Source organism: Podospora pseudopauciseta, chromosome 6 (assembly GCF_035222475.1).
Source record: "Podospora pseudopauciseta strain CBS 411.78 chromosome 6, whole genome shotgun sequence".
Taxonomy (NCBI): Eukaryota; Fungi; Ascomycota; class Sordariomycetes; order Sordariales; family Podosporaceae; genus Podospora; species Podospora pseudopauciseta.
Genome location: NC_085895.1, coordinates 3,456,987 through 3,481,289, shown reverse-complemented (window position 1 = coordinate 3,481,289; position 24,303 = coordinate 3,456,987). Strand labels below are relative to the sequence as shown.

At 50.7% G+C, this 24,303-nt stretch overlaps 4 protein-coding genes and 1 non-coding gene across 5 annotated transcripts; 2 read left to right on the top strand and 3 right to left on the bottom strand.

The window, feature by feature from the left end:
• Positions 1-252: 252 nt before the first annotated feature.
• QC763_608300 (uncharacterized protein) lies at positions 253-4,883 on the top strand (the record flags this gene model as incomplete). Its single annotated transcript, XM_062914657.1, has 3 exons — positions 253-539; positions 714-3,136; positions 3,184-4,883. 3 exons carry the CDS (start codon positions 253-255, stop codon positions 4,881-4,883), a joined length of 4,410 nt encoding a protein of 1,469 aa, XP_062763399.1.
• A 415-nt stretch (positions 4,884-5,298) lies between these two features.
• On the bottom strand, positions 5,299-6,222 carry QC763_608290 (uncharacterized protein; the record flags this gene model as incomplete). Its single annotated transcript, XM_062914656.1, has 1 exon — positions 5,299-6,222. The coding sequence occupies one exon, from the start codon at positions 6,220-6,222 to the stop codon at positions 5,299-5,301; it is 924 nt and encodes a 307-aa protein (XP_062763398.1).
• Positions 6,223-10,922: 4,700 nt separating this feature from the next.
• Positions 10,923-12,095, bottom strand: QC763_0098480 (uncharacterized protein; the record flags this gene model as incomplete). The annotated part of the gene is made up of 1 exon (XM_062906371.1): positions 10,923-12,095. The coding sequence occupies one exon, from the start codon at positions 12,093-12,095 to the stop codon at positions 10,923-10,925; it is 1,173 nt and encodes a 390-aa protein (XP_062763397.1).
• A 5,158-nt stretch (positions 12,096-17,253) lies between these two features.
• Positions 17,254-17,342, bottom strand: QC763_0098470. Its single transcript has one exon. It is a non-coding gene; the product is annotated as a tRNA-Asp (tRNA).
• Positions 17,343-18,364: 1,022 nt separating this feature from the next.
• Positions 18,365-20,825, top strand: QC763_208050 (uncharacterized protein). The gene is made up of 3 exons (XM_062909857.1): positions 18,365-19,009; positions 19,092-20,191; positions 20,289-20,825. Exons 1-3 carry the CDS (start codon positions 18,736-18,738, stop codon positions 20,640-20,642), a joined length of 1,728 nt encoding a protein of 575 aa, XP_062763396.1. The 5' UTR covers positions 18,365-18,735; the 3' UTR covers positions 20,643-20,825.
• The last annotated feature ends 3,478 nt before the right edge of the window (positions 20,826-24,303 follow it).

Genomic DNA, 24,303 nt, shown 5'->3' with positions numbered 1-24,303 from the left:
CATTGTGATTAAACCTTGGCATCCATGAGCAAAGCTTGACATGCGGCATCAAGACCAGCCATGGCAAAAGTTCAACAGGTGGTTCAGAACCATGGATATATTGGGCGGTGCCCGTGTCGTGAAGCTTCGCCAATTGTAGGTCTCTGTCGGTACTTGTTCAAACAGGACTGGGCCAGATACCTATTGTCATTCTTTTTGTCAGTCATTTTGTCACTCTTTTACTTTTGTTTTTTTTTTTTGCTGGGAGCAATCATGTTGTTACCTGTGGCCCTTGCCCTTTTGGGCGTCAAGGTGCCGATGGTGGCCGCCCAAGGATTTGAAATACCTCAGCACTTTGAGATTTCTGGGCTCCCCATGGACTCTGAGAGCTTTCCGGTCGTCGATGCAGCAGCGCGACCACAGCCAGACCTGTCTGACCCCAAGACAGTTGAAAAGCTCCAACAACAGTGGTTGGAAGCAGCACAACGCATTCCCACTGAGCTCATCAATCGATGCCCTGTGGCATGCAGTAGCGTTGGGAGCGACTCTCTCAAGTGGACGTGTACCCACACGTTGCGCGCATGGCCAAGTGTGAAAAGACTGTGCTGTTTGAGATGCCTGTGTTCTCTGAGATCTAGACAGACGTGACACCAGTTGGGTTGCGTGTCTGGTAAGTTAGCTCCCGTTCTCCCTTGTGTTGTGGACGACAGAATACAACTGACCCCTGATTCTAGCACGGCTGATCTTACTGGGGCGGGCCGAGAGTCGAAGAGATCTCTTGACAACGACGGTGAATGCGCACCAGTCTTCCAAGTTGAGACTTCAACGTCACTTCGTCTGGCGTTGACGGGCGGGCAAAAGGCGCCGGACAAGGCCGCAGCCGGGGTTGTGTCTTCAATACAGCAAATTTCCAACCACCTGGAAAGCATTGTGCCCTCGTGTGGCAAGAACAAGGTCGCCTTCGCCCATTCTGGGACTGTCGTCGTCGGCCTGTATGTGGGCGCCCAGGCCCACCGCCAGGGCCTTGCTGGAGATGCCCTTGACCGCCTGCTTGCTCGGGCGGAAAAGGAGGGGTTCTCGGATAACCTCATTGGTGAGGTGTGCGAGTCCGGGTACAGTGCCGACTATGTTGTCGGTGTAGTTGTCCATGCGGGGAATGACGCAGCCTCGAAGGTTCAGCAGACTATCCGCGCATGGAGCGAGGGTTCCTGCCTCGCCGCGGGTTCATCCAGCCAGGCGGTGGGCGAGCCTATCAGACTGCTCGTGCCTGCCCCATCAACCCCTTCCGCTGCTTCTTCTTCCTCGAACCACACAACCGCTTCCTCGTCGAACTTCACCGCACAGAACCGTATGCACCGCGCGCGTGACAGTGGCTCCATGTTTCGCGGGCTCGCCGGCCGACAGGAGTACTGTTCCAACGTGAAGCAGGTGGTTGCCGGCAACACCTGCGAGACGATTGCCGACAAGCGCTGCACCATTTCCCTGGATCGATTCCTCTCCTACAACCCTGGCATCGACTGCAAGAACCTGTGGGTTGGCCAGAATGTTTGTTGCACAGAGGGGGCCACGCCACCTCCCGCTCCCCTCGTACCCGCCCCTGATCCTTACTGTACCAACTGGAAAACTGTCCAGGCAGACCAGACATGCGAATACATGGCCGACAAGCGCTGTACCGTTTCCCTCTCCACCTTTAAATCTCGCAACCCTCACCTCGACTGCAACAACCTCAAAGTCGGAACCACGTTCTGCTGCAACGCGGGCCGAGTCCCCCCCGAGAACGAGTGCTCCAACTCCAAGACTGTGATGGCTGGCAATACCTGTCTCCAAATTGCCGACAAACGTTGCACCATTTCCATCGCCAAGTTCATCGAGTACAACCCCCAGCTCAACTGCCAGGACGACAACGGTCTGAAGATAGGCGAACCCTTTTGCTGTAATTACGGCAGGGTTCCTCCCCCAGGGCCGCCACCCAACGCCGATGGCACATGCAAGACCGCCGTTGTTGCTGAGGGGGACGGCTGTGATAAGCTGGCAACCAAGTGTGGTATTGCAGGAGATTACATCACCCAGTTCAATCCCCAGTCTGGCTTCTGTGCGAACCTCGCTGAAGGGCAGACGTACTGCTGTGGTCGTGGGTCTCTTCCAGATTTACGCCCCAAGAAGAATGCCGACGGGAGTTGCTTCGACTACACCATCCAACCCCTTGACAGCTGCAACAAGACCGCCATCCGTCACCAGCTCACCCAGGCTGATCTCTTCAAGTTCAACAAGAACACATATGGCTGGAATGGGTGTGACAATCTTCAAGTCAACTTGAAGATCTGTCTAAGTGAAGGGACCCCCCCTATGCCGACTGTAGACGAGACCGCTGTGTGTGGCCCGACAGTTCTCGGCACGAAACGACCGGCCAACAATACTGCCCTCGCGGACCTCAACCCGTGCCCCCTAAACGTCTGTTGCAATCATTGGGGACAGTGTGGCATGACCCATGAGTTCTGCAGCATCACCAAATCTGTCACTGGAAACCCGGGCACTACCACGTGCGTTTCAAACTGCGGCAACGAAATCATCAAGAGCTCCCCTCCAGCCGATCAGATGCGTATCGCATACTTTGAAGCCTGGAATGGCAACCGGCCATGCCTACGAATGAACGTGAACCAGATCGACACCTCCAGATATACCCACATCCATTTCGCTTTCGCTGAAGTTTCTCCCACATTCGAGGTTGTGATTTCTCATGTGCAAGACGAGTGGGACCGGTTTATGACCATGACAGACGTCAAAAAGATCATTTCATTCGGCGGCTGGGATTTTAGCGTCAAGGAGGGCACCTACAGAATCCTGCGCGACGCTGTCAAACCAGCCAACCGTGAGGTCTTTCGCAAGAATGTTGTCGACTTTGTCAACAAGTACAACTTGGACGGCGTTGATTTGGACTGGGAGTATCCTGGAGCTCCAGACAACATGCCCACCGCTGGTGATCCAGTGGAGGGGCTCGACTACTCGACCTGGCTTAAGAGCGTTCGCAGCACCCTTCCATCCAGCAAAACTGTGTCTTTTGCCGCCCCGGCCTCATACTGGTACCTCAAGGCCTTTCCCATCTCGACAATGGCCAGCTACATCGACTATGTCGTGTATATGACCTATGATCTCCATGGTATGTGCTCTCTGTTTTATTTCCATTCCACGCTAACAATATGACAGGCCAGTGGGACGTTGGAAACAAGTACGCCATTGACGGCTGCGAGGCTGGCAACTGCCTGCGATCGCACGTCAACATCACCGAGACAAGGGCCGCGTTGAGCATGATTACCAAGGCGGGCATGCCTTCCAACAAGGTCGTCGTTGGCGTAACCAGCTACGGGAGGTCGTTTCGAATGGCGGAAAAGGACTGCGTCGATCCCCTGTGCACTTTCACGGGCGACAAGGAAAACTCAGAGGCAGCGCCCGGCAAATGCACTCGGACGAGAGGATACATCTCCAATGCTGAGATCGAATCAATCATCGAGACCAACCCTTCAGCAATCTCCTATCATCACGATGGTACCGACTATCTCGTCTACAACGACTACGAATGGGTGGCCTACATGTCGGAGCAGACCAAAGCCCAGCGTGAGAGGTATTACGAGAGCTTGAACATGCGTGGGAGCACAGACTGGGCCGTTGATCTGCAGTCGTTTGACACTGATCAGTGGTATGGGGTGGTTGATCCTTTGGAAGGTCTCGAGCCCGATGACATCGACCTGCTTTTCCCAAATGACTGTCCCGAGCGGAATTTCAAGACCCTCGAGGAAATCGAGAAGGCCAAAGATGTGGACGCCCACTGCACAGGGGGTTACATGATAGAGGCTTTGGCCAACATGTTGGAAAAAGCCGTGTCCGACTACGACGCCATCATGAAGACCGACTACGACAAGAAGTTTGGGTACTTCGCGAAGGCAGTCAAAGAGAGCTGGGCCGCCAAACTGCGCGAATTTTACTACGACAGCAAGGTCAACAACGACGACTGGTACAATTGTTACAAGGTCGGCGGCAGCACCAAGGTCAGCTGCCCGCCCAAGGCGTCACAGACCACCTCTGTCCGGATGGAGGTCAAGAACCAGAAGGCGTTCGCCGATCATCTCATGAAGGAATTCAGCATCGATTACGCCGATACCATGGCCGGGACTGTGAATCTGAATCTCATTCCTTCTGGCTGCGTCGGCACAAGTCCAGGGAACAATTATGGCAACATTTGTGGTGCGCTGCCCAACCCTGTCGGCACAGAAGCGATTGGCGTCCGGCTTCTTCGTGAGGACCTTGAGATCCCGAACCCAAAGAAGGAAGTTGGACAGTCGCTAGAGAATTTGCGCAAGCTGCCCAAGTATCTCCGCAGCATCGTCAAGCTGCATCGGCTGGGTGCCCTTCACTACGAAACCGACCTTGCAGACGTCATCGACACCACTGCGCCCAGCGTCTTCATGGTGCAGGAGTCGGTGGATGCCATGAAGAAGGCTTATGAGATTGGGGAGGATGTCGAGGAGGAAGAGAAGAAGAGGAAGCAGAAGGATATCATCATGTGGGTGCTGTCGGCCATTCTCTTCATTTTGCCCGGAGCAGGTCAAGCCCTCGCCGGATTCACGCGCATTGCCATGATTGGCCGTATTGCCAGTATCACGGCGTACACTGGCGGTGTCGCGATGAGTGCGTATGAGGTCGCCAGCGATCCAGAAAATCTGGTTTTGGGCATCTTCTTGGTCCTTGTGGATTTGGTCCCTGGTGTGGGGTCGCTCAAGTCTACATGGAAACAGGGCGGCGCCATGCGGGGCAAGATGACACAGGCGGATATTGACAAGATGGGGCCTTTTGTTAAGAATGGGTTGCAGCAGATTGATAATATTAGGCAGGTGTGCCGGCGGAGGTGATTTGTTGGATCATAGTTTTGGAATAAGAGTGGATGGTTGGTTTGGTGTGAGCTAGGTGAATGAGTGGTGATACAGTGTCCATCCAACGTGACATCTTTTTCTTTGTATATCGAGTAAATAAAAACACCAAGTACATACCTCGTCGTGACCTCTTGTTGACGACTCGCTTACTTTGCAACGTGGTGCAAGTCTGGAGCTTTGCTCGCTTGACATTGGATTGCAAGACAAACATGCTTTCAGGCACGTCAAGTTTCGAGGAGCAAGGTTATGTCATTGATGAAAGTGATGAAGGTGTATGGCATTACTCATAGCCGACAATAAACCTCGCTAGACAGCGGGTCCCCGTTTCATGACGGCCTCGCCAGACTCACACAGAATTACAAAATCTATATCAGACCTCCAATCTTGTCCCGTTCTACAAATCTTCCACCTCATCATCATCACTCTCCAGATCTGGATCCGGTACGTGCATCCCCTCCGGCAACGCAGGCATCTGCTGCACACTCACCGGCGGCGGCGGTGGCGGCTGATGCTGCTGAGGAATAATAGTATAAGGCACATTACTAGGCAACCCCTGCTGCGCAGCCAGCTGCGCCGCCTTCCTCTCCTCCTCCCTCTTCATTTTCGCCAACATATTCCTCACATCACTCTTCTTGACATACTGATACTTCTCCCCAAAGCTAATCCTAATCCCAATCGTCAGCTGCCTCAACGTCAGCTGCGCCTCCCGGTGCATAATCATCAGCCACCTCGCCCCATCCGGCTCAATCTTTCTGAACTGCGCCGGCACGCTCACACCGGGTTCGCCGGTGAACGGCTCGTGGTTGTGCTCTGCGCACTGGACGACGACGTGCCACTTGTCGTCGTAGGGGTGGGCCTTTTCCTGCACGGCCTTCATACGCATGGGGCAGCCGGTCTTGGTGGAGCGGGTGTTGCGGATGCCTTTGGAGTGGGAGGCGTAGGACTTGCCGCCTTTGGCGCAGGAGAGGTTGTAGCGGCGGTAGTTGCCTTCTGAGTCGCGGTTGAGGGAGGAGCCGATGACGACTGCGTAGCCTTGGGTGCGGGCGAAGGATTTGACGTCGGTGAGGAGGGTGGTGAAGTCGGGGTAGAGGCGGTCTTGGGGGGGTGGGAGGAGGGACATTTGGAAGTTGGGGCGGGGGGGGGTTTGAGACGGGGGTTGGGGTTGGGGGTGGGGGTGGGGTTGAAGGGATTGGTGGACTTGTTGGAGAGGGTGTTGTTGTTGTTGTTGCATGTGATTCTGCTGGGGGAGTTGGGCCTGGAGGGTGAATTGCTGCTGCATGTATTGCCCTTGGGCGTGGGAGTTGGGTTGGTGAGCCATAACGACATGAGGTGGTGGTGTTGATGGCCTTGTCAATTGATGCAAAGTGGTGAGTGTGAGGAGGTTGAGTTGCGACGTTGAAATTGGCTTTGCACGTGCAACCTGGCTATTTGGACTAACTGTTGCGGATAAACTGCGGCCACGCCTCGCCTTGGCTGCCTGAAACTGCGGCTGATTGGCAGCTGCCAGCCGCCCTACACGCTTGTCTCATCAACATGCCCCCACAAGGCTGAGCACGAACCTTGCTTACTGTTGGAATTGGAATTTTTCCATTGTCCCAAATTGGTTGATGAAATCTCGAAGATTAGTTAGTATACCATTCTATTCTTCACAGCTGACTTGCCTAGAAACTATGTTTTCTGCCAGCGCTCGACACGCTACAGCCGCCCAGGATTTTACCATGGTCTCTCATCGTTTGGCTTTGGTACATAGCAGAAATTCTAGTGTTTCTTTTGAGACCAATTTCGCGACCACAACTTTTCAGCTTGCTTCGGTATTGCAACATAGTATCAACTTGAAACAAGATCGTAGCTCAGTCAACATGAGTTACGCTATCACCGTAAAAACCGGGAGACCTTTTAATGTCCCCGTAGCCCTGACTATCATCGGCATGCCCTACTTGGTGATGTGCGAGATACTTGCAAACTTACGCTCCAAAGATATTCCTGCCCTTATTCGGACATGCGAGACTACCCGCAACGATACCACCGCGTACTTGTAAAATGGAGCAGCAAGAACGTCGCCTATGCTCAAATTGCATGGAACCACTCTGATCAAATTCTGCCGCCTGAACCTGCTCTCGTTGGGAGCATTTTCGCTAGGTGGTAGCCTTCCCCTCCTGAAGGGGAACATTGGGAAAATCTCATTGATTTCAAGGAAGTAGGTAATCACAAGGTGGCTTTTCAAGGAACTGCATTCTCAAATTTCAACTATTTCTTCATCAAATCCTCAAATCCCGTCGACAGATAGCTATCCGATAGCCCTTCCTTCATGATATCCACCCACCATTGCCATGGATAACAAAGTTCTCCAAACTGGCTACTTCGAGCTACTGCCACCAGAAACAGATGAGCTATTCCCTCCACTGCTGTCTTTGCTTCCACCGCTGTCTTTTCTGGCCCCACCAGAATTGGTAGAAGAAGATGACGTTTGGTCTGGTTCGAGGGACAGGGCCTCGGGGACGTAGTCAGGGGGACGGTCTAAGGCGCCTATAACGACTGTTTTATTGTTTGTTGCAAAATTTTGTGTGTGTTGCAGGGCTTCTGTTATACTTTTCTTGCGGGTTTGCGTTGGGAGTTCAATTCTGGTGCGAATGATACCCGGGGAGAAAGATTTCTATCTTGGATAGGGAAGGTGGCGATAGATATAGGCACTGATGGCAGAGGCCAGACCACGGAACGACCTTTCACGCAACCATGTGTTCTTACGAGAGGCATGATGTCTGAGGTAACACATGGGGCTCGTGAGTAGGACAAGATTCATGTCTGGGGGGCCTATCAATCACATTGACCAAGGGGCAGTCTTTGGGATAAGTGTTAACTTGAAAAGGATACGTACTACTTTATCAAACACACTGTTGCCGTTGTTTCAACGACCAATGGGGACCCTATCTCTACGAGAAGTTTTCATCCCTTCCACGCTTTCCTGCCCCCACCACCGTTAACTTTGGTTGCACTTACCGTCAATCACGACCATGTGGCAACCCACCTGCTTTCCAATCTTGCCATCACACATCACTTTTCTACCTATTTATTCCGGCGATTCCTCATCAATACTCAATTACCTCGAAGCAACTTTCCTCAACGCGCAGCTACCAGATCCCCATCAATATTTCGCCAATCTCAGCGATACATCGATTGACCAACCACCTCAATATGGCGACCCAATCATCGGTACTCTTGACTCTCACGAATGTCACTCTGACAATGGACAATGTGCTGGGCTACTGCACCGTGGAAGAAATTGAGATCCTGACCCGCACAAGCAAGCAGTTACAGGCCTACATCTCTGGCTATCATGTCCTCCGTCGGGCTAAGCTCAGCCTATCTCCCCAGGGAACAGAAGCGGCTGTTACCCTGATTCGGCTCTCTGAGCGCGCGAAGAGTTTCCCCGAACCTCTTTACAGCCCCTTTTCTATTGGTATGGAAGCAAAGAACTTTGAGGACATTTACTTGGGTGCCAACATAGACAGCGCTGGTGCCTCATCTCTGCGAACTCCGAGAGTGTACTTCAACCTTTGTCGAATTGGGGAAGTAACCTCTCGTTTTATAGGGTACGTGTTGGACAGACAGCAGCACCTGGTGGAGCTCTCGAAACGCCCCAATACGGTCGATATGAGGCGTTCTCATGAATGCGATCAAGTCGACTTTCGTTCTTTCTTGCAATCCTGTCCCAAATTTCTGGTAGTGACTCTAGGGCTTGAAGGTGGCACCTTTCTGAAGAAGAGATCGCCTGTATGAAGAGAGCATTTATTAGATTGGAGATATTGCTTTGCCTGTTGAATGTGTTGGATAATACTGGGCTGCGTGGGAAATGCATGCTTTCGGCACAGGCTTTCGTGGAGGGTTTATATGGTTTGGAAGTGGAGATGTTAAATGCACTGGGCCTTTGCCAAGTCTCGTCTTTCGAGATAACCCCGAAAGTGGATATCTTCCCCCGGAGACCCTACGAGATGGTTTGCCAACGCCTTTGCAAGGCCCCTTGGCGCTGGCATGTAAGTACCACCTCCATGGGCCGATCCTGATGATGATGATGATAATAGCAGTACGAACAAAACATAAATGACTGACGTAACTTCAGCACTCGGACGAATACACTCAATTCTAGAGAGAACCTACGGACACATTGACTTAAATTCTAGCAACATTGGCACCCACATTTCTCCTCACCGCCGCAGGGACAACAGGCTCAGGGTAGATATGTCGAATCATGCCTGGTCTGTCTATTACAACCAGTTGTTCCCCGACTCCCACCAGGCATTCATCTCACGGCCTCTTGAGCCATACAGCTACTTCCACTGTCAGGTGATTGACTTGTACCGGAAGTCCGGCTGAGTTTTCTGGGACTAGAATACTGTTGAAGGCCTTGGGTTTGTGGAGCTCAGTGATGGAAGGAATCTGTTCGTACATAGGATGACACATAGTTGGTCTAAGGCCGGTCCCGCGGTGAATGGATTGAACTCATTCTACACCTGGATGTTGAAAAGGGGGAGGAGTAGAATCAAGTTGACAGGTATCGATGAATTCTCCTTTTATGTTTAGGCCTTTCATGATAGTTAATCTGCCTTTGGGGATGATGGACAAGCCTTTAAAGATACTTGAGTTCATATGCCTTTAAGGGTACTCTATATGTCCTGCAAAATATTTGGGATCCCTCCCAAGAAACTCTGTACGAGCTAAATGATAGTTTATTGCTATGGCTTCAAAGATAGTTCACATATACTTCAAAATAATTGAAAGGTCTCCAAAACACAATTGAACGCATTTCTGTTTTCTTTTAGACCTATCAGTTTCGGTAAGGGCTGCCCATTTAATTTCTATAGATTCCCCTAAAGTCGGTGACGAATATGAACCGCACCAAATTCCATTTCCGTCTTTCGACCTGAGTAACCCGCCGCTTTACCTAAGCAGTGACTGTGCCAGGCTAAGCGGGCTGAGCCGCCGGCCGATCACGGAGAACGGAGGGAGGGAGTACGTCTCCAGACCACCCCAATCGCATCTTGTATGTTCTTGATTTGTCGACCTGGGTGCACCAGGATAATTTCAAGCTGGAAGACGTCGTGCCTATGAGTCTGGAAATTAAGTAAGTCACGTATTCCTGAACCTTTCTAGACAGAATCGGTGTAATGTTTCTGGTATAAAGTTCGCTTGTGAGGCGCCTCCGCTCCAAGCTGCCCCGCTCCGGCGTGCCACAGTGCTTCCGAGCTCTCCCGAAGTCTGGGAGGGTCTTGTATAAGAATAAGCAGAAATAGGTTTGTATTCGGTAAAGACTAAGTTGTGATGGGTTTCCAATTACTTAATCTTCGTTCAGTTGTTCAGCAATGCTCGATCCGCACCACAATACTACATACTACGCTCCCTCAAGCGTTGCTCAGAAATATTCGTATGGAATCCTTCAACAACGACAACTTCCCCCAATATCAAACTCTGAGGACCATACTCGCCCATGAGAGCCCCCTTGAATATCCGCTTTCCTGAGCCTTCCACGGCAAAGAAGGTAGCTCCGGCCTCAGCCCAGCGCTCCTCAGGGCAGGGCTTGTACAAACCGGGAATCAGGAGGTGCTTTGAATGACGATGTGCATATTGGCGCAATTGTCGTAAACCGTGGAATTCGAAATACGGTGGACATTGAAGGCCATGGTTGTAAGCGCAAGGTTGTAAGTTTCCTGCTCGTTTTCCTTTAGGGTACGTGGGTAGCTGCTTTCACAGGTCCAAGCCCAGCCTCTTCGCAATCACCTTGAAGTCCTGCGTAAATGTCGCCTCGTTGTCGGCGTGGACCTCGAACACCGAGCAGGCCGGGTCGCGGCTCCGGCGGTAGGCATATTCGAGCGCGATCTGTGTTTTGCTGTTTCGGTCAGCGGATGCAGTGTAAATTAGTGGCTGTCTTACCCGAAGTCGCTGAGACCCCAGAGCGCCGCGCTCTGGTGGGTCCATTCCAACCAACATGTATCAACTTCGCATCCCATCGCCCCTTCATTACTCTCACAACCCCTCCTCCTTACCCCCCTCAACACTCCCTCCCTGCCTCCTCCCCTCCCCTTCACCACTCCGCTTAATACGAGTAACCGGCTGGCGGGACCATTTAGTAAGCCAAGCATCAATCCTTTGCACACCCTGCCGGTCTCCTTCCACAGTCTCCTGCTTATCCTCGTCAACCCAGCCCGGGGTATAACTACCGCCAAAATCAATGAGCCAGGCATCGCCCTCCATATCAATCAAGACGTTCTGGGGCTTAGCATCTCCCCAAATTACACCTGCGTTATGCAAATATTCGACCGAATAGTGTATTTGCCCAGACCAGCGAAGCCGATCCTCATTTGTACAATCGTCCGACCAAGGCGCTAAATCCTTTAAAGTGCCTCGATTCTCGATGTACGTGAGAAGTAGTCCGACTAAACGGGTTCCAGAATGGCCCTCCTCGCCGTTATCGAGAGGATAGTGTTGGAGGACATCATCGTCATTGTCGATAATTAGACCGTAAAGGCGACAGATGCGTGCGTCGGCGAGAAGGGGCGGGCTTGCCTCGGTATCCGCTAGGATCTTCCTATATGACTGCAGCTCGTGGTATCCATGCACTTGACCTGATATCCAAGGCTTGAAGAAGTAGACGGTACCGTCGACAAGGACCCTAGATGGAACTAACTGCGGTGTTTGAGCCAGAACTTGCACTTGACGAGACGAGTACTTGTTAAGCTTCGAGTTAAGTAGCGGAGACAAGTATGGTTGAAGGAAGTTGTTGGTTATATATTCACCCGGACGTCCGAACTCCTGTCGCGAGAGGGCCGCCTTAAAATATGGCTGAACGCGCCCGCTCTCAGCTACTCCTGCTTCGAGAATAAACCACGGCGGGTAAAGATAACTGTGTAGATACCGTGTTAACTCAATTGGTGGATTTGGGGCCATCTGGGTCATAAGTTCTTCAAATGGTTTTCGGAGTCGTTCCACCGCTTGCCAGAATCCTCCATCCGGATCATCCTTATATAGAATTCGGTATAACTCGTGATGCTGTTCCAGGGCATATGGTGAGGCGGCGAGGGTGCGTGCATTGTAGCAGATACGGAAGGCGGCACCTCCATAGACTATCTCAAGCGTGATATCGCTCTCCAAATTGAAAGTCAAATCCCAAACGACAGATTTAATGTAGAAGTTCTGCATCGTGATGGCACGTCGTAAGTAACATGTTTTGGGTAGGAGAGCGACACTATTGTTGGTTGAGGAAATGTGTGGTAATAATGTTTATTAGGGAACCTAAGGACAGGCCTGTTTACCAGTCGTCTCCTTCACCGCCTCCGCCCGACCTGGTTACCAATCAAGGCTACCTGCATAATAGTTCTTTTTTTCGTCCCGTCGGTATTACAAGACCAGCACGGGAAGATGCAACTGACCATTCACTTCAATTCTTGAGCGAGCACGTGTAACAAAGCTTGTGGGTACAAGCACAGGTCTCGTGACCAGCAGAAACTTCGGACTGGCATACGTGGCATTTCCAACCGCACTTTCTGAATGCCTTCGTGCGGCAGGAGCTGTTGTTGCAATGGCCCAGTGTCATATCTAGTGCTTGTCGTATAGTTGTATCCGGTGCAGCGCTGCAGTTGACCGTTCAAATCATAAACAGCAGCTCTGACGGCATCTTCACACTCCGTCGCACTCTCAGGGATCCAGAATGAAGGTTTAGAGGGATGGTCACAGGTCAAAGTGGTCTTAATAAATTGGCACATGTTGCATTCAATGTAAGCTCAAAGCAGAAGGTGATAGTGAATTGATAATAAATAGAAGTAAGCTGGGTCTGGCTTGTCGAGAACAAGAAACAGCTATGAAAGCAAATAGGGGAGCATCGGCCAGACTTAAATATTTTAACTGCCTTCACAGGCAAGGTGTGCCATGGAAGTGGGGTTCAACTCGTGAGCAGCGTGCGGCCCACAACCCAGGTTGTTCTTAGAGACTTGCTGCATCCCCGTTTCCGGCCCTTTCATTCAAGCAGCAGGATGTGGGGCCTATCAGGCAAGCGGCTGAAGTGTGTAAGCTTGACCAGGCGATCTGTATAGCAGCAGTAACGATGAATACAAATACCTCTGCTGCGGACTGCCCCAGTGTTTTTGTATTTAATGTCTCCGGTGTAGAAATAGGACTGCGGCTTCTACTATATTATACATACACTTACCCGCTAACCCTGCATGCTATCCATCTCCAGGGCCCAGCCAACCTTTCACGTGGGTGTTGTCTGTCTGCCTGCTTGCCGAGGGGAGCTCTGGTTCTTCCCAAGCACCACACTTTCGCTAGTCCTCGTCTCCTACACAGGTCGACGTGCGGAACTGTTTGGAGGTTAGAAATTTCCTATTCCGTAGCCGATGTGTTGAAGGAAGTGGAATTGATAGAGAATGTAGCAGTAGAGACGGTTGTGGTGGTAGAAGAAGAGGTGGACCGTAAGTCGAATGTCGCAACATCTGTATGCAATTACCACCTCTCCGACTGAGTGGTTGGGACAATCGCAAAAGGTATGACGAGAATAACCCCGAGTGTATCCACTATGAGCTTCAGTGGAAGGTCTCCCAACGTGAGAATATCAGGGCTAGGCATGTTTGTTCAGACACAGATCTCGATCTCGTCGCGACTCCGAGCGATTTCTGGGAGGTCAGCTTCCAGAAACGACTTGAAGCCCTTCTGAAAAACGAAGATAAGTTTCCAGGAGAAGCATATGCGTGTGAAGCAACGATCATCATTATATCCATCGAGCGAAGCCGTCAGCGCGGTCTGAAGAAACGGTTCAAATCGATTGGGAGATGGTGGACAGCCACATGGAGGGCCTCAGTGCCTTGTTTAGTGAGAGGAGGAAGATAACACTTAGTGCGGAGTTTATTTAAAAGGAAGTTACGAGTGACTCTGTGGTAAGGGGCATGAAAAAGAAGCAGAGCGCCCCTGAGGCTCAAGAGCTTCAGAGAGCCGCCGACGCTCGTCTTTGGACCCGAGTTTGGCAGTCATTGAAATAGTTAACTGCTTCAGGGTTTTCGGGGATCCAAAGCACGAGACTATAACAACCTCCTCCGTGCGAATGCCGAGTTCCCTCTCCACAGAGCGAAACCAGAACAGATGCTTGTTGTAGATGAAATAAAACGTCCCATTCCAAGGAGAGTAGTGTAGAGGTTTCTTCTCCGTCACGTCTTTGTTACCAAATGCCTGTCTCCAGCCGACTCGGATAAGTGATGACTGAGCCCTGTGAGGAAATATCTCAGCACACCACTCCGGCAACTTTGTCGTCGTATTCAGCAGCACAGTCCGAGACTCGCCAGTCTTTGGGTAACTGCTTCACCCTCCTGAGACCCTTGCATTCACAGTGCTCTCAGCGACCTCACCTCAACAAATAGAAAAGAGAAGAGCGCGCGCCAACACAGGGTAGTATCGAAGTTCTAGAACCTATTAAGCCAACGATAAGAAGAAGCACTACACTACTAGTATCTCTGAAACTACCCACGCAGGACCCATAGACGTCGACGCCATCTAGAAATAGGCACCTAAAGGCAAGAGTAGCATTAAGTGTTACAATTGTGGCAAGATTGGCTACATGAAGGGAGACTACCGGGCACCTAGGCAGCTCAAGTGGAGAGAAAAGAAAGTTGTAGCGGCTACGACGGCAGGACAGGGACGTGTGATTGAGATCGCGAGAGTGGAGTATGTAAATAATTCCAGGATTTCGCCGACGATTATACCGACAGCGACTACACACAGGAGTATAGACCTTAGCCAAAGAAAGTAAGGGTCGGCCTGAGAAAGGAGAACTCGGAGGACGACGACCACAGCGCCCGCAGCCAGTCAGACCTACTGTAGCCTTGCCTTAAAATATCTACCTCTTCGTGACATACGGAGGAACTAGCTGGTGATAGATAGTTCCGCAGTATGTAATTAACATTGGTATTAAAATCCCGACATTCATTTTTGCTGCCCGTTTTATTTTGAAGTTTTATTTTCTGTTGGCGCTTATGCGCCTAAGGTCATTGGAAGATGGAGGGGGGTGGATGTAGAAGATAGAGAGAGAAATCTTCCTCAGTTTTTAGCAGTATGTCTTACGAAATCTGCATCAGATTTCCCTGGAAATGACACTCTGGATGTAACGTACATTATAAGCGAACGACCAATATAAGCAAGCGACCACTTTTTCATAACCTTTATACTATTATCCTCAATTACTACACAACAATACTAGGAAGCAACCATAATTACATCAGAAACAGCTGAATCAGATGCTTCTGCAGCCTCCTGGCAAGTGCGCGCATTATGGCCAGGCTTGCCGCATACACCACAGCACTGAGTCTTCGTACGAGACCCCCCTGTACCACCACCACTTTGTCGATTTTCCTGGATTACCTGCTCGCCCACGGCCTTCTGATCCAGTAGATCCTGTGCCTCTTGTACAGTAAGTGACCCTCCAAGCCTCACACGTGTTTTTTTGGCTCTCCGGCGCTTACTTAGTGCCTTGTTGGCCTTACGGAGCGAAGAGACCTCTGCACGAAAGAGAGTTACCTAGTGCATTATAGCCGTTATACCCTTAATAAGCTGGTTTACCGTAACTAGCATTAAAGTCGGGGAGCTATTTTAATAGTTAGTAATGCGAGTCTTAATGAGCGTTGACTGTAAATTGGCTTCTCGAGGGTCATGTGGTGTCTGGGAGACCCAAGGTTATGTAGTGCCGAGCCGTGAGTTTGGAGGTGTTGGCGTACGAAGCTTCATATCTAGCTTAGAAAGCACCTTCTCTGGATCGTACGGTATAAGGCCAGCACCCGCAAAGCCACCTTGTATATTCCTCTCTATTATAGAGGCGAAGAAGGCCTCGCGGAAGGTATAGAGGAACTCGAGCTTACATAGTTAATAATATATACGTATTAAGTCCTCGATCTAGCAACCGTACGCCTATTTTAGCGGCCTAAAGTAGCTAATATTAAGTAGCTAGAGGAGGTGGGAGGAGTGTGGAGGTACATAAAGCGTAATAATATTGTTTTGCTAGTAATAGCGCTCGAATTCGGTCGAGTAGTAGCTTTCGTGGCCGTTAAGGATTAATAACTAGTATTTACCCTTTATACGAAACGCTATATAATAATCTGTTAAAATACAGCTTTTATTTGTTGTGATGAACCCCTATCCAGAACCTCTGAAAGGGATACTGATCGAAGGCACTTCTGAATAATCCTGGTTCGGTGCAGCTAAACAGTGCACGAGAAGATGTCTCAATGTAAACACTAGATCCCGTAAATACAAGCTTGAATTGCATACTGCGGAGCTGTCTATCTACTCCAGCCAGTTCCTCCGTATATATAGACCTTGGGACCCTGAAGTGCTCACCCTGCTATGGCCCCGATTACTCCTAGCACATTGCATCCTGCAGAGTGCTCGTCGTGCTATGCCTTACATCCTGCAGAGTGCTCGTGGGTCTTGGCGCCATAGCACTCTCTGGCCAGTTCCAATTGGCTGTCTCCTGACTTTCCTAATGATTGGCTGGGGACGTCCTGCGCCCCACATACTGCGCGACCTGCCGTTGGGTTAACTGTGACATTTGTAGATTTTACAGTGTATCTGAGCCCTGTATATTACAGGGCCTCAGAGGCAATATAATAGCTTGAATCAGCAATGTTTAGGGACCACGGTTACCGGAACGGAGGCTCGGCCTCCGGAAGCAATCCGAGGTCCCGGAAAGCCGAGCGCTAAGGCCGGTGCCCTGCAGCGGTCAAAACGGTAGCGCAATTGGCGGGCGTTCGGGCCCGGGAAACGGGCGTTCAGGCCCGGGAACGGAGTTACCCTCGGGGAACGAGTAGATGGCCTATAAGACCTCTACCTCACACCCTATTTACTGTGGTATTTCTTAGTCTATAAGGTTCAATTAATATACTGGTTCACCACACTCATTAGTGCCTCACAAGCCTATGTTACAGTGATTTTCTTCTATATATTACAGGGCGCCGCCCCTGTAATCCTCCTTCCTTCAGTGCTACGGCAACTGTCGAATGCGGCAGTCAAAGTCTTCTTCGCTCTCAGTGTACTGCGCCGATAGCTATTTGAGCCTATATTTACAGGCCTCAATAGCACCTATTTCAACAGGTTATAACGTATGAAAAAAATCTCTGAGTAATAAATTATTTCAATCATGAGATTTACATTGTTGGTGGGTTGAGATGAGACTGGCTTTTTTAGCCTGGGCGGTCACACTGCAACTGATAACAAAACCGAAGCCCCGTCATGAGACACCTTGATGCATAGGAAGCCGACCTTGATAGGTGTTGACACCGGCGGAGGAAAGCAACCTACGACAGATGCCAGCACCTGCAAATCTTCCGTAGTATAGTGGTCAGTATGTGAGCTTGTCATCTTTTGAAGACTTCAACGCTTGAGACCCGGGTTTAATTCCCGGCGGGAGAGACTATCTTTCATTTCTTGCAACTCATCCCACTTGATGGATTTGCTGTAGGTCTGATGGTGGAGACCTTTAGCCTCTGAACCCCTGAGTGTCACGTGCTTCAATGTTTTCAGCTGAGCTTAAGTTAAGATCCGCTATAGTAGGCATAAATTTTATACCGGAACTTATAAATATTTACAAAGTTTATACTCTACTTCCTTATACGAACTGTAGAGATATGTTGAACCCTGTGATGCATACGCTAGATAGGTGGTCTCCTATACCCGCTGTTGAAGTAGAGATGCCATGGTACGTGGAAGCCAATTCCTGGCAAACTTTGGACTGTAGTTGGCTTAGGACGGCATTGACTTTAGGGCGGTCATCAACCCAACAGACCAAGGTTCCCCTTAGGCTGAGTACTTATACTATCAAACGCTTTCTGATGGACACCCACGACTGCCGTGCAAGTCCAGTGCAAAATTGTGATATAAGAGGTGTCGGGTTCTCTCGTCATTGCCGTTTCGGAGGATGCACAGCTGGTCGACCCACGGTATGTTAACGGTTTTCTATCCCCCTGGTTGAGATGTAGTGGATCGCTGCGTTGAGAGATGCGGATGGGGGTGGGAGAGGGCGGTGGAGGTGGGAGGGAACTAAGGACATGCTATGAGTGGAGGCTGAGGGGAGGGTGCGGGGTTAGGTGAGGGAGGACTGGGATGGAGGGTTGAAGGTGAGAGCTTGTTGTTTGGTTTCGCCCCACTCCGCCGTCCGGAATTCTCGTAGGCGTTGAGACTGACACTTCTGACAGCTGCCGATCCAGTTGTTCAAAATAACCTGAAGGACTAGTTTGTCAAGGAAAGTGAGCTTTGCCGGGATGAGGAGATATGTGAACACGAAGAGACCCCAATATCCAATTTTAAAGTGCTTAGGACAAGCTAGATATCGAGAAAGCCAACAACGCCGGCTTCTGCTGCAGGCGTGGAAGATTGGCACGTCACTGCATGGCATGCGTGGTGCGGGGGCGGCTGACCCAGTTTCACGGTTCCACGAAGAAAAGGGTCCTTGAGACGTCGGCCTGCTGTCGACTCGATTGCCGATCGCCGGGAGAAGCGACACAAACACCAAGTGCTTAAGATGTAGATACGTGGGGCCTTACGGTTACTATTTTCCTTAGTGCCGTACTTACCTTATGGGAACTTGAAGGATCTTGAGGGATCCAGGTGGAGAGTGGGGATCAGAGAAAACAAGACTCAATATTGGAAAGATCAGAGGTACCTGGGCATCGGGGATGACAATCGTGGAAAGTAAGTCTTTAAGATAAAAGGGGCAACCGCAACCAAGACGGAGCAGAAGATGTTGATGTCCACCATCACTTCACCCACCCTTATCACCCAGAGAACGCAGCAGCCGTAATCCACCATGCGGTTGACGGCATCTATCCTCGCAACATGGCTGCAGCTGTCTGCCGTCCTGGCTAAGAAGCCCAACATTGTCTTCGTCCTGACGGATGACCAGGACATGCACCTGCAGTCCATGGACTACGTTCCCCTGATCAAGAAGCACCTCACCGACAAGGGCACTTCCTACAAGCGGCACTACTGCACTACATCGCAATGCTGCCCTTCAAGAGTCACGCTATGGACCGGCAAGCTCGCCCATAACACCAATGTTACCGACGTGCTCCCCCCCTGGGGTAAGTTGATGTTCCTTATTGTTGAACTTGCCGAGGCGTCGCCGCCTTGACCTTCAAGAAAAGGAAGCTAACAAGCAAGTAGGTGGTTATCCTAAGTTCGTTGACCAAGGTCTCAATGAGAACTGGCTGCCTGTGTGGCTACAGGAGGCCGGCTACGATACCTACTATACGGGCAAGCTCTTCAACTCCCATTCGGTAGACAACTACGACAAACCATTCCCTGCTGGCTGGACCGGGTCTGACTTCCTGCTCGACCCGTTCACATATGCCTACATGACCCCGTGGTACCAGCGCAACCGTGAACCCCCCGTTGCTTACGATGGCATCAATACGCAGACCCTTATCTCGGGAAAGGCACTTGGCTTCCTCGACGACGCTATTTCCAATCCGGACAAGCCTTTCTTCATCGGCATCGCGCCCATCGCCCCGCATTCCAACATGTACATCGATGAGAACGATGTTCGCCACTGGGGTCCTCCCATCCCCCTAGACAAGCATGCCCACCTTTTTCCCGACGCCCAGGTCCCCCGTACGCCCAACTTCAACCCAGACATCGAGTCAGGCGGTAGCTGGGTGCGCGGCCTGCGAAAGCAGGATGACGACGTCGTCGAGTACAACGATCACTACTACCGCGAGCGCCTCCGCTCACTGCAGTCGGTCGACGAGCTGGTCGACGACGTTATCAAGCGGCTCGAGGCGGCGAAACTGCTGGATAATACGTATATCATTTACACTAGTGATAACGGCTTCCACATCGGGCAGCACCGCATGCAGCCCGGAAAGATGTGCGGCTACGAGGAAGATATCAACGTGCCGCTGATCATCCGCGGACCCGGCGTCCCTAAGGGCGAGGTATCTAACGTCGTTACTGCCCACGTCGATCTGGCCCCGACCATTATGCAGCTGGCTGGCATCCCGTTGCGCGACGATTTTGACGGCGCTGCCATCCCGCTAACAAAGCCTGAGCAGAAAAAGGCCGTGAACAAACGCCAGGAGCACGTTACGGTCGAGTTCTGGGGCATGGCCTACATGGAGGGTGGCGTCGTGTTCCGCGGTGGTGAGACCGACGTCGTTCTTAACAATACTTACAAGTCGCTGCGCGTCATCGACGTTAAGAAGAACGACTACAACTTCTACTATTCCATCTGGTGTAACAATGAGCACGAGCTGTACGACATGAAGGTGAGATTCAGATGCTAATCTCTCCCTACGCCCCGTTCCCCTCTTTACTATTCTTTTTGCCCGACCCTTTTGGACAGATTGCTAAAATGTTCTCCAGACGGACCCCTACCAAATGACCAACCTTCTTCACCCCACCGCCAAACCTCCCAAGACCATCCTGGGCCGGCCCTTCGAGGCCGTGGTTGCGCGCCTCGACGCGCTGCTTTTCGTCCTTAAGTCGTGCAAGCAGAAGACCTGCGTTGAGCCCTGGCGCGCGCTACACCCAGCGGGCAACGTCGACAACTTGAAGGACGCGCTCAACCAGCGCTTCGACGACTTCTACATCAAGCAGCAGAAGAAGGTCCGCTTTGAGCGTTGCGAGGCCGGACTCATCATCGAGGCCGAGGGCCCGCAGTTTGAGACGGATGGGCTGCTTTATCGGGATGGTTCTTCGTGGAGTGAGTGGACATAAAAGATTTGGATCAACGAGGGAACGGGAGAGTGTTTGGATAGGTAATTATCTTGACTATGCTGGCATCTTGGATCTAGAGAAGGTTAGTGTGATAGCTAGGTACCTAGGTATCATCCGGTGAGGGGATGGTGGACATCTTCTTTTCCCATCCACCGTAATTGGGATTTAAAAGCTCCAAACCCACTTTGATTGCTATCAAAAGCTATAAGCGAGCAATACTTTCCGGCATTGCTCGCTCCACTGGCATATATATGGTGATGGCAGTGGCTGCCATCACACGCTTCAGTAGTATATATTTTGGTAGTGAGAGCCACTTGCGTACCACCCTGCTGGTCCGTACAATTATTAGGCACCTAGCCTGGACCGTCAATCGAGCAGAAAAAAAAAACCTCAGAGCTCGTTGCATCAATACCTAGTCTCCTGCAACATGGGGAAAGGACCCCGCTACTTGCGCAGCTCCGAGTATGACCTGAATGACAGTCAACATCAGGATGATGCTGCCGAATCTGTGTTATAGTAGACAGTTTATATCAGCAAATAGGCTCATCCGTCCAAAGTAAGGCAAGAGCACACTTACAAGAAGGTCCAATACTGCACCGTGTCCCTCCGATCCCTAAAGATGACCTAAAAGCTCTATGGCTTAGACTCTTCCAGATAGGCATCTAGCGCCAGAATGCGAGGGCAAAGGGATTTGAACTCTGTTTGGTCCCATTCCAGCTGCCACTCTGTTGCGTGCCCTCTCTCTAGCAATGTCTCCAGCCGGGGATCGTACTATCCAGCGCGGTTAGTCCGGTTTTGTCGTCTCTTTAGAGCTTTGAGGGTGGTTTTGCGTAATCGATAGGAGCTGCAGTCTAGACACTAACACCAGTATCGAAGACCACAAGCCCATCGTCCGATGGTGCAGTGGAGATAGGAGGCTTTGGCCGGGTTGAAGAGCACGGCATACGAGGCTTCGATTTCGTCGACGAGTTCGGCTCGGATGATGCCCGTGTTGATCAGAGCGCTTCTGTTGCCGCCTTGGAGGGCATAAGGTAAGGCGAAGAGTTCGAGAGTGTGTCGTTCCCATGCGTGGCGGGTGAGGAGGAGGTGGCGGGAGATGTTGTTTGTCTAGCTGAATTTGACTCCGCAGAGGGTGGAGAGCTTGACAGCGTGGAGGCGTTTGGGGGTGATTGAGAGGGACTCATTTATGCCGAAGTAGGTGTGCAAATGAAGGGAGGTTTCGGGTCGAGGTGTGGTGTCGGTTAATGAGAGGCTGCTGTTAGAGAGGGTGACTTCTTGGGGATTTGGCAAGAGGCCGCTTTTGGCTACGTGGTCGGGAAGATGGTTGGAAAGAGCAGTGTCTTCATTGTAGGGCGTCGACTTCTGTCGAACATAGTAGGCTTTTATGATGCAACGCTTATCGTCGTGTGCCGGAGTGGTGTATGGCTGCATCAGCAACCAGACTCCAAGGATGATGAGGACGACCTCGTTCACCGCGGTAGCTCCGGGTGGCGAGTTTGGTAAAGTATCGTCGAAGTAATAGTGTCTAGGCACCGCGATCAAGCTATTAATATATTCCTGGACTGGTGGGAACGGCGCGTTACCGAAAGCTGTGACTACTTCGATGCAGAAGCGAATATAATCATCTCTTCCACGGCGACCTGGCCACGAAGCCTCGATATAATCCAGATACGGAGCGCAGGTTGTGCTGGCGGTATTTTGGCACCCTAGTACGTTCAACATGCTGGTTCGCAGAGCTGAGTTTGGACAGTTCATCGTTACTTCGTCAATGACTGAGACTGTTTCGAATTTACTATTATTTGATGTCAAGATGTAAATAAGAGGAGACTGCTGCTAACAGCTGATATTTGAGAAGATACCTAGGTAGTTAGGTATCCGGCGGCGAGGTATTGCCGTTAAGTACTGCTATAAGAAAAGATGGTAGGCCTTAGAAAATATCGCAATCTCTCTACCTAATTTTACCCTCCTCAGGTGTGCCAACACCGCCTTCGGCGCTAAATGGGACACACACACACGCACGCCAACACAACGAGTTCTTGCTGCGCTACAGAGCTGAGATCCTTTAGCCGCTTAACTACTTTTGGGCAGCTATCAAATTTTTTAGCACATCCGACAAATCCCTTATCTAATCTCCTTAGTCTGACACCTCAACTTAGATACCTATGCAAAAGGGAAAGTCATAATACTGATTCTATGAGAAATATTTGCGCGCTTGAAATATTTGTGTCATTGTACCATATATCCGGCGACTTCCTTACTACCTGCCCGGTGCACTCTCTTCGCTGCCTTCATCACGATGGAAGCCTTCTTGTTGGCAGCAGGCGTCGTGGCAGCAGCAGGCATCCTCTTTCGGCGGAGAGAAAATGCGGAAGATGACCGTTCCCAAGTCACACACACACACACACACAAGTCACACATACACACACACACGACTTCGAATCCCCAGGCCCATCGGAGAGCACACCCTCGCGTTCGAAGAAGATACCCTTGCCTTGGGGCATCCTTATCCGCGTCGTTAGAGGAGAGAAATTTTACATGCAGACTGTTTATAATGATGACGGAGAGACCACTCGCGATAGGGGATTTTTGGTGGGAACTGACCCAGAGTGCGGTATAAATTATTACTCCTATTCTTTCCGCTCAATTCAAGTACTGAAATGCCAACCTTATGATCTACAGACATTGTTATAGAAGGAGAGTACGCCTCTCCTAGATACCTTATGATTTATCGACTTCGATCTTATAGCGGGTGGAGCGAAAAGACTAAAGCTGTCCTTCTGGACTTGTCTACTAATGGCACCTCTCTGAACGGGCGTCTGGTTGAATCATATGCCCAAAATTTCCTCTAAGATAGAGATAGAATCTCAGTCGCTACTGTCTTCGACCTCGTCTTTCGGAAAGTAGGCCGCTACTTTCATCCCGGTATCGGATGCCCCTCATTTCGCTTTCAATGCCCCTCATCCCTCTTTCCGGGAGAAATATTCACTGGAAAGCTTCTACACCATGGCCCCGCGGGAGTAAATACCTATGTGTGTCGAGAACGTCATAGCGGTCGACTATTCGCGGCAAACATTGTGCGTCCCACCAGGGCTCACGGCTGTGTGCGTGATGAGATTTTAATGGGTATTTATTACCCCAGCATCGTCGAAATGATGGAGATATTTTAAGAAGGCTCTTCTTCTATGACCTATATCTTGGAGCTGGCACCAGAAGGCGAGCTCTGAAACCTAATAAAACGCAAAAAGCTCTCCAAGCAAGAGTCGCGTTATATATTTTAATAACTAGTTGATACTCTTCACTATCTTATAAGTATAATAATAGGGTACCTTTTCTTTTTTTGTTTAGAAGGGAAGCTTACAACGGCTCCACCTTAGCACTAACGAAACTTTGTTTATCGTGATATTAAGCCTGAAAGTATCCTGGTTTTCAACAACAACCTGTAAGTTAAACTCGGAGGATTTGGCCTGGCCACGCATTTACCACGTCACCGATATCTAACAGACAGTTGCGGAACACCTGGCTATTATACTGCGCCGGAAATCTTGGAGGGTAGACAATATGGAAAGGGCGTCGATATTTGGTCGCTGGGGGCGGTCTTGTATATGTGCCTCTACGGCTTCCGACCCTTTGATTATGATGATGATCCTTTAAGTCTCACGGT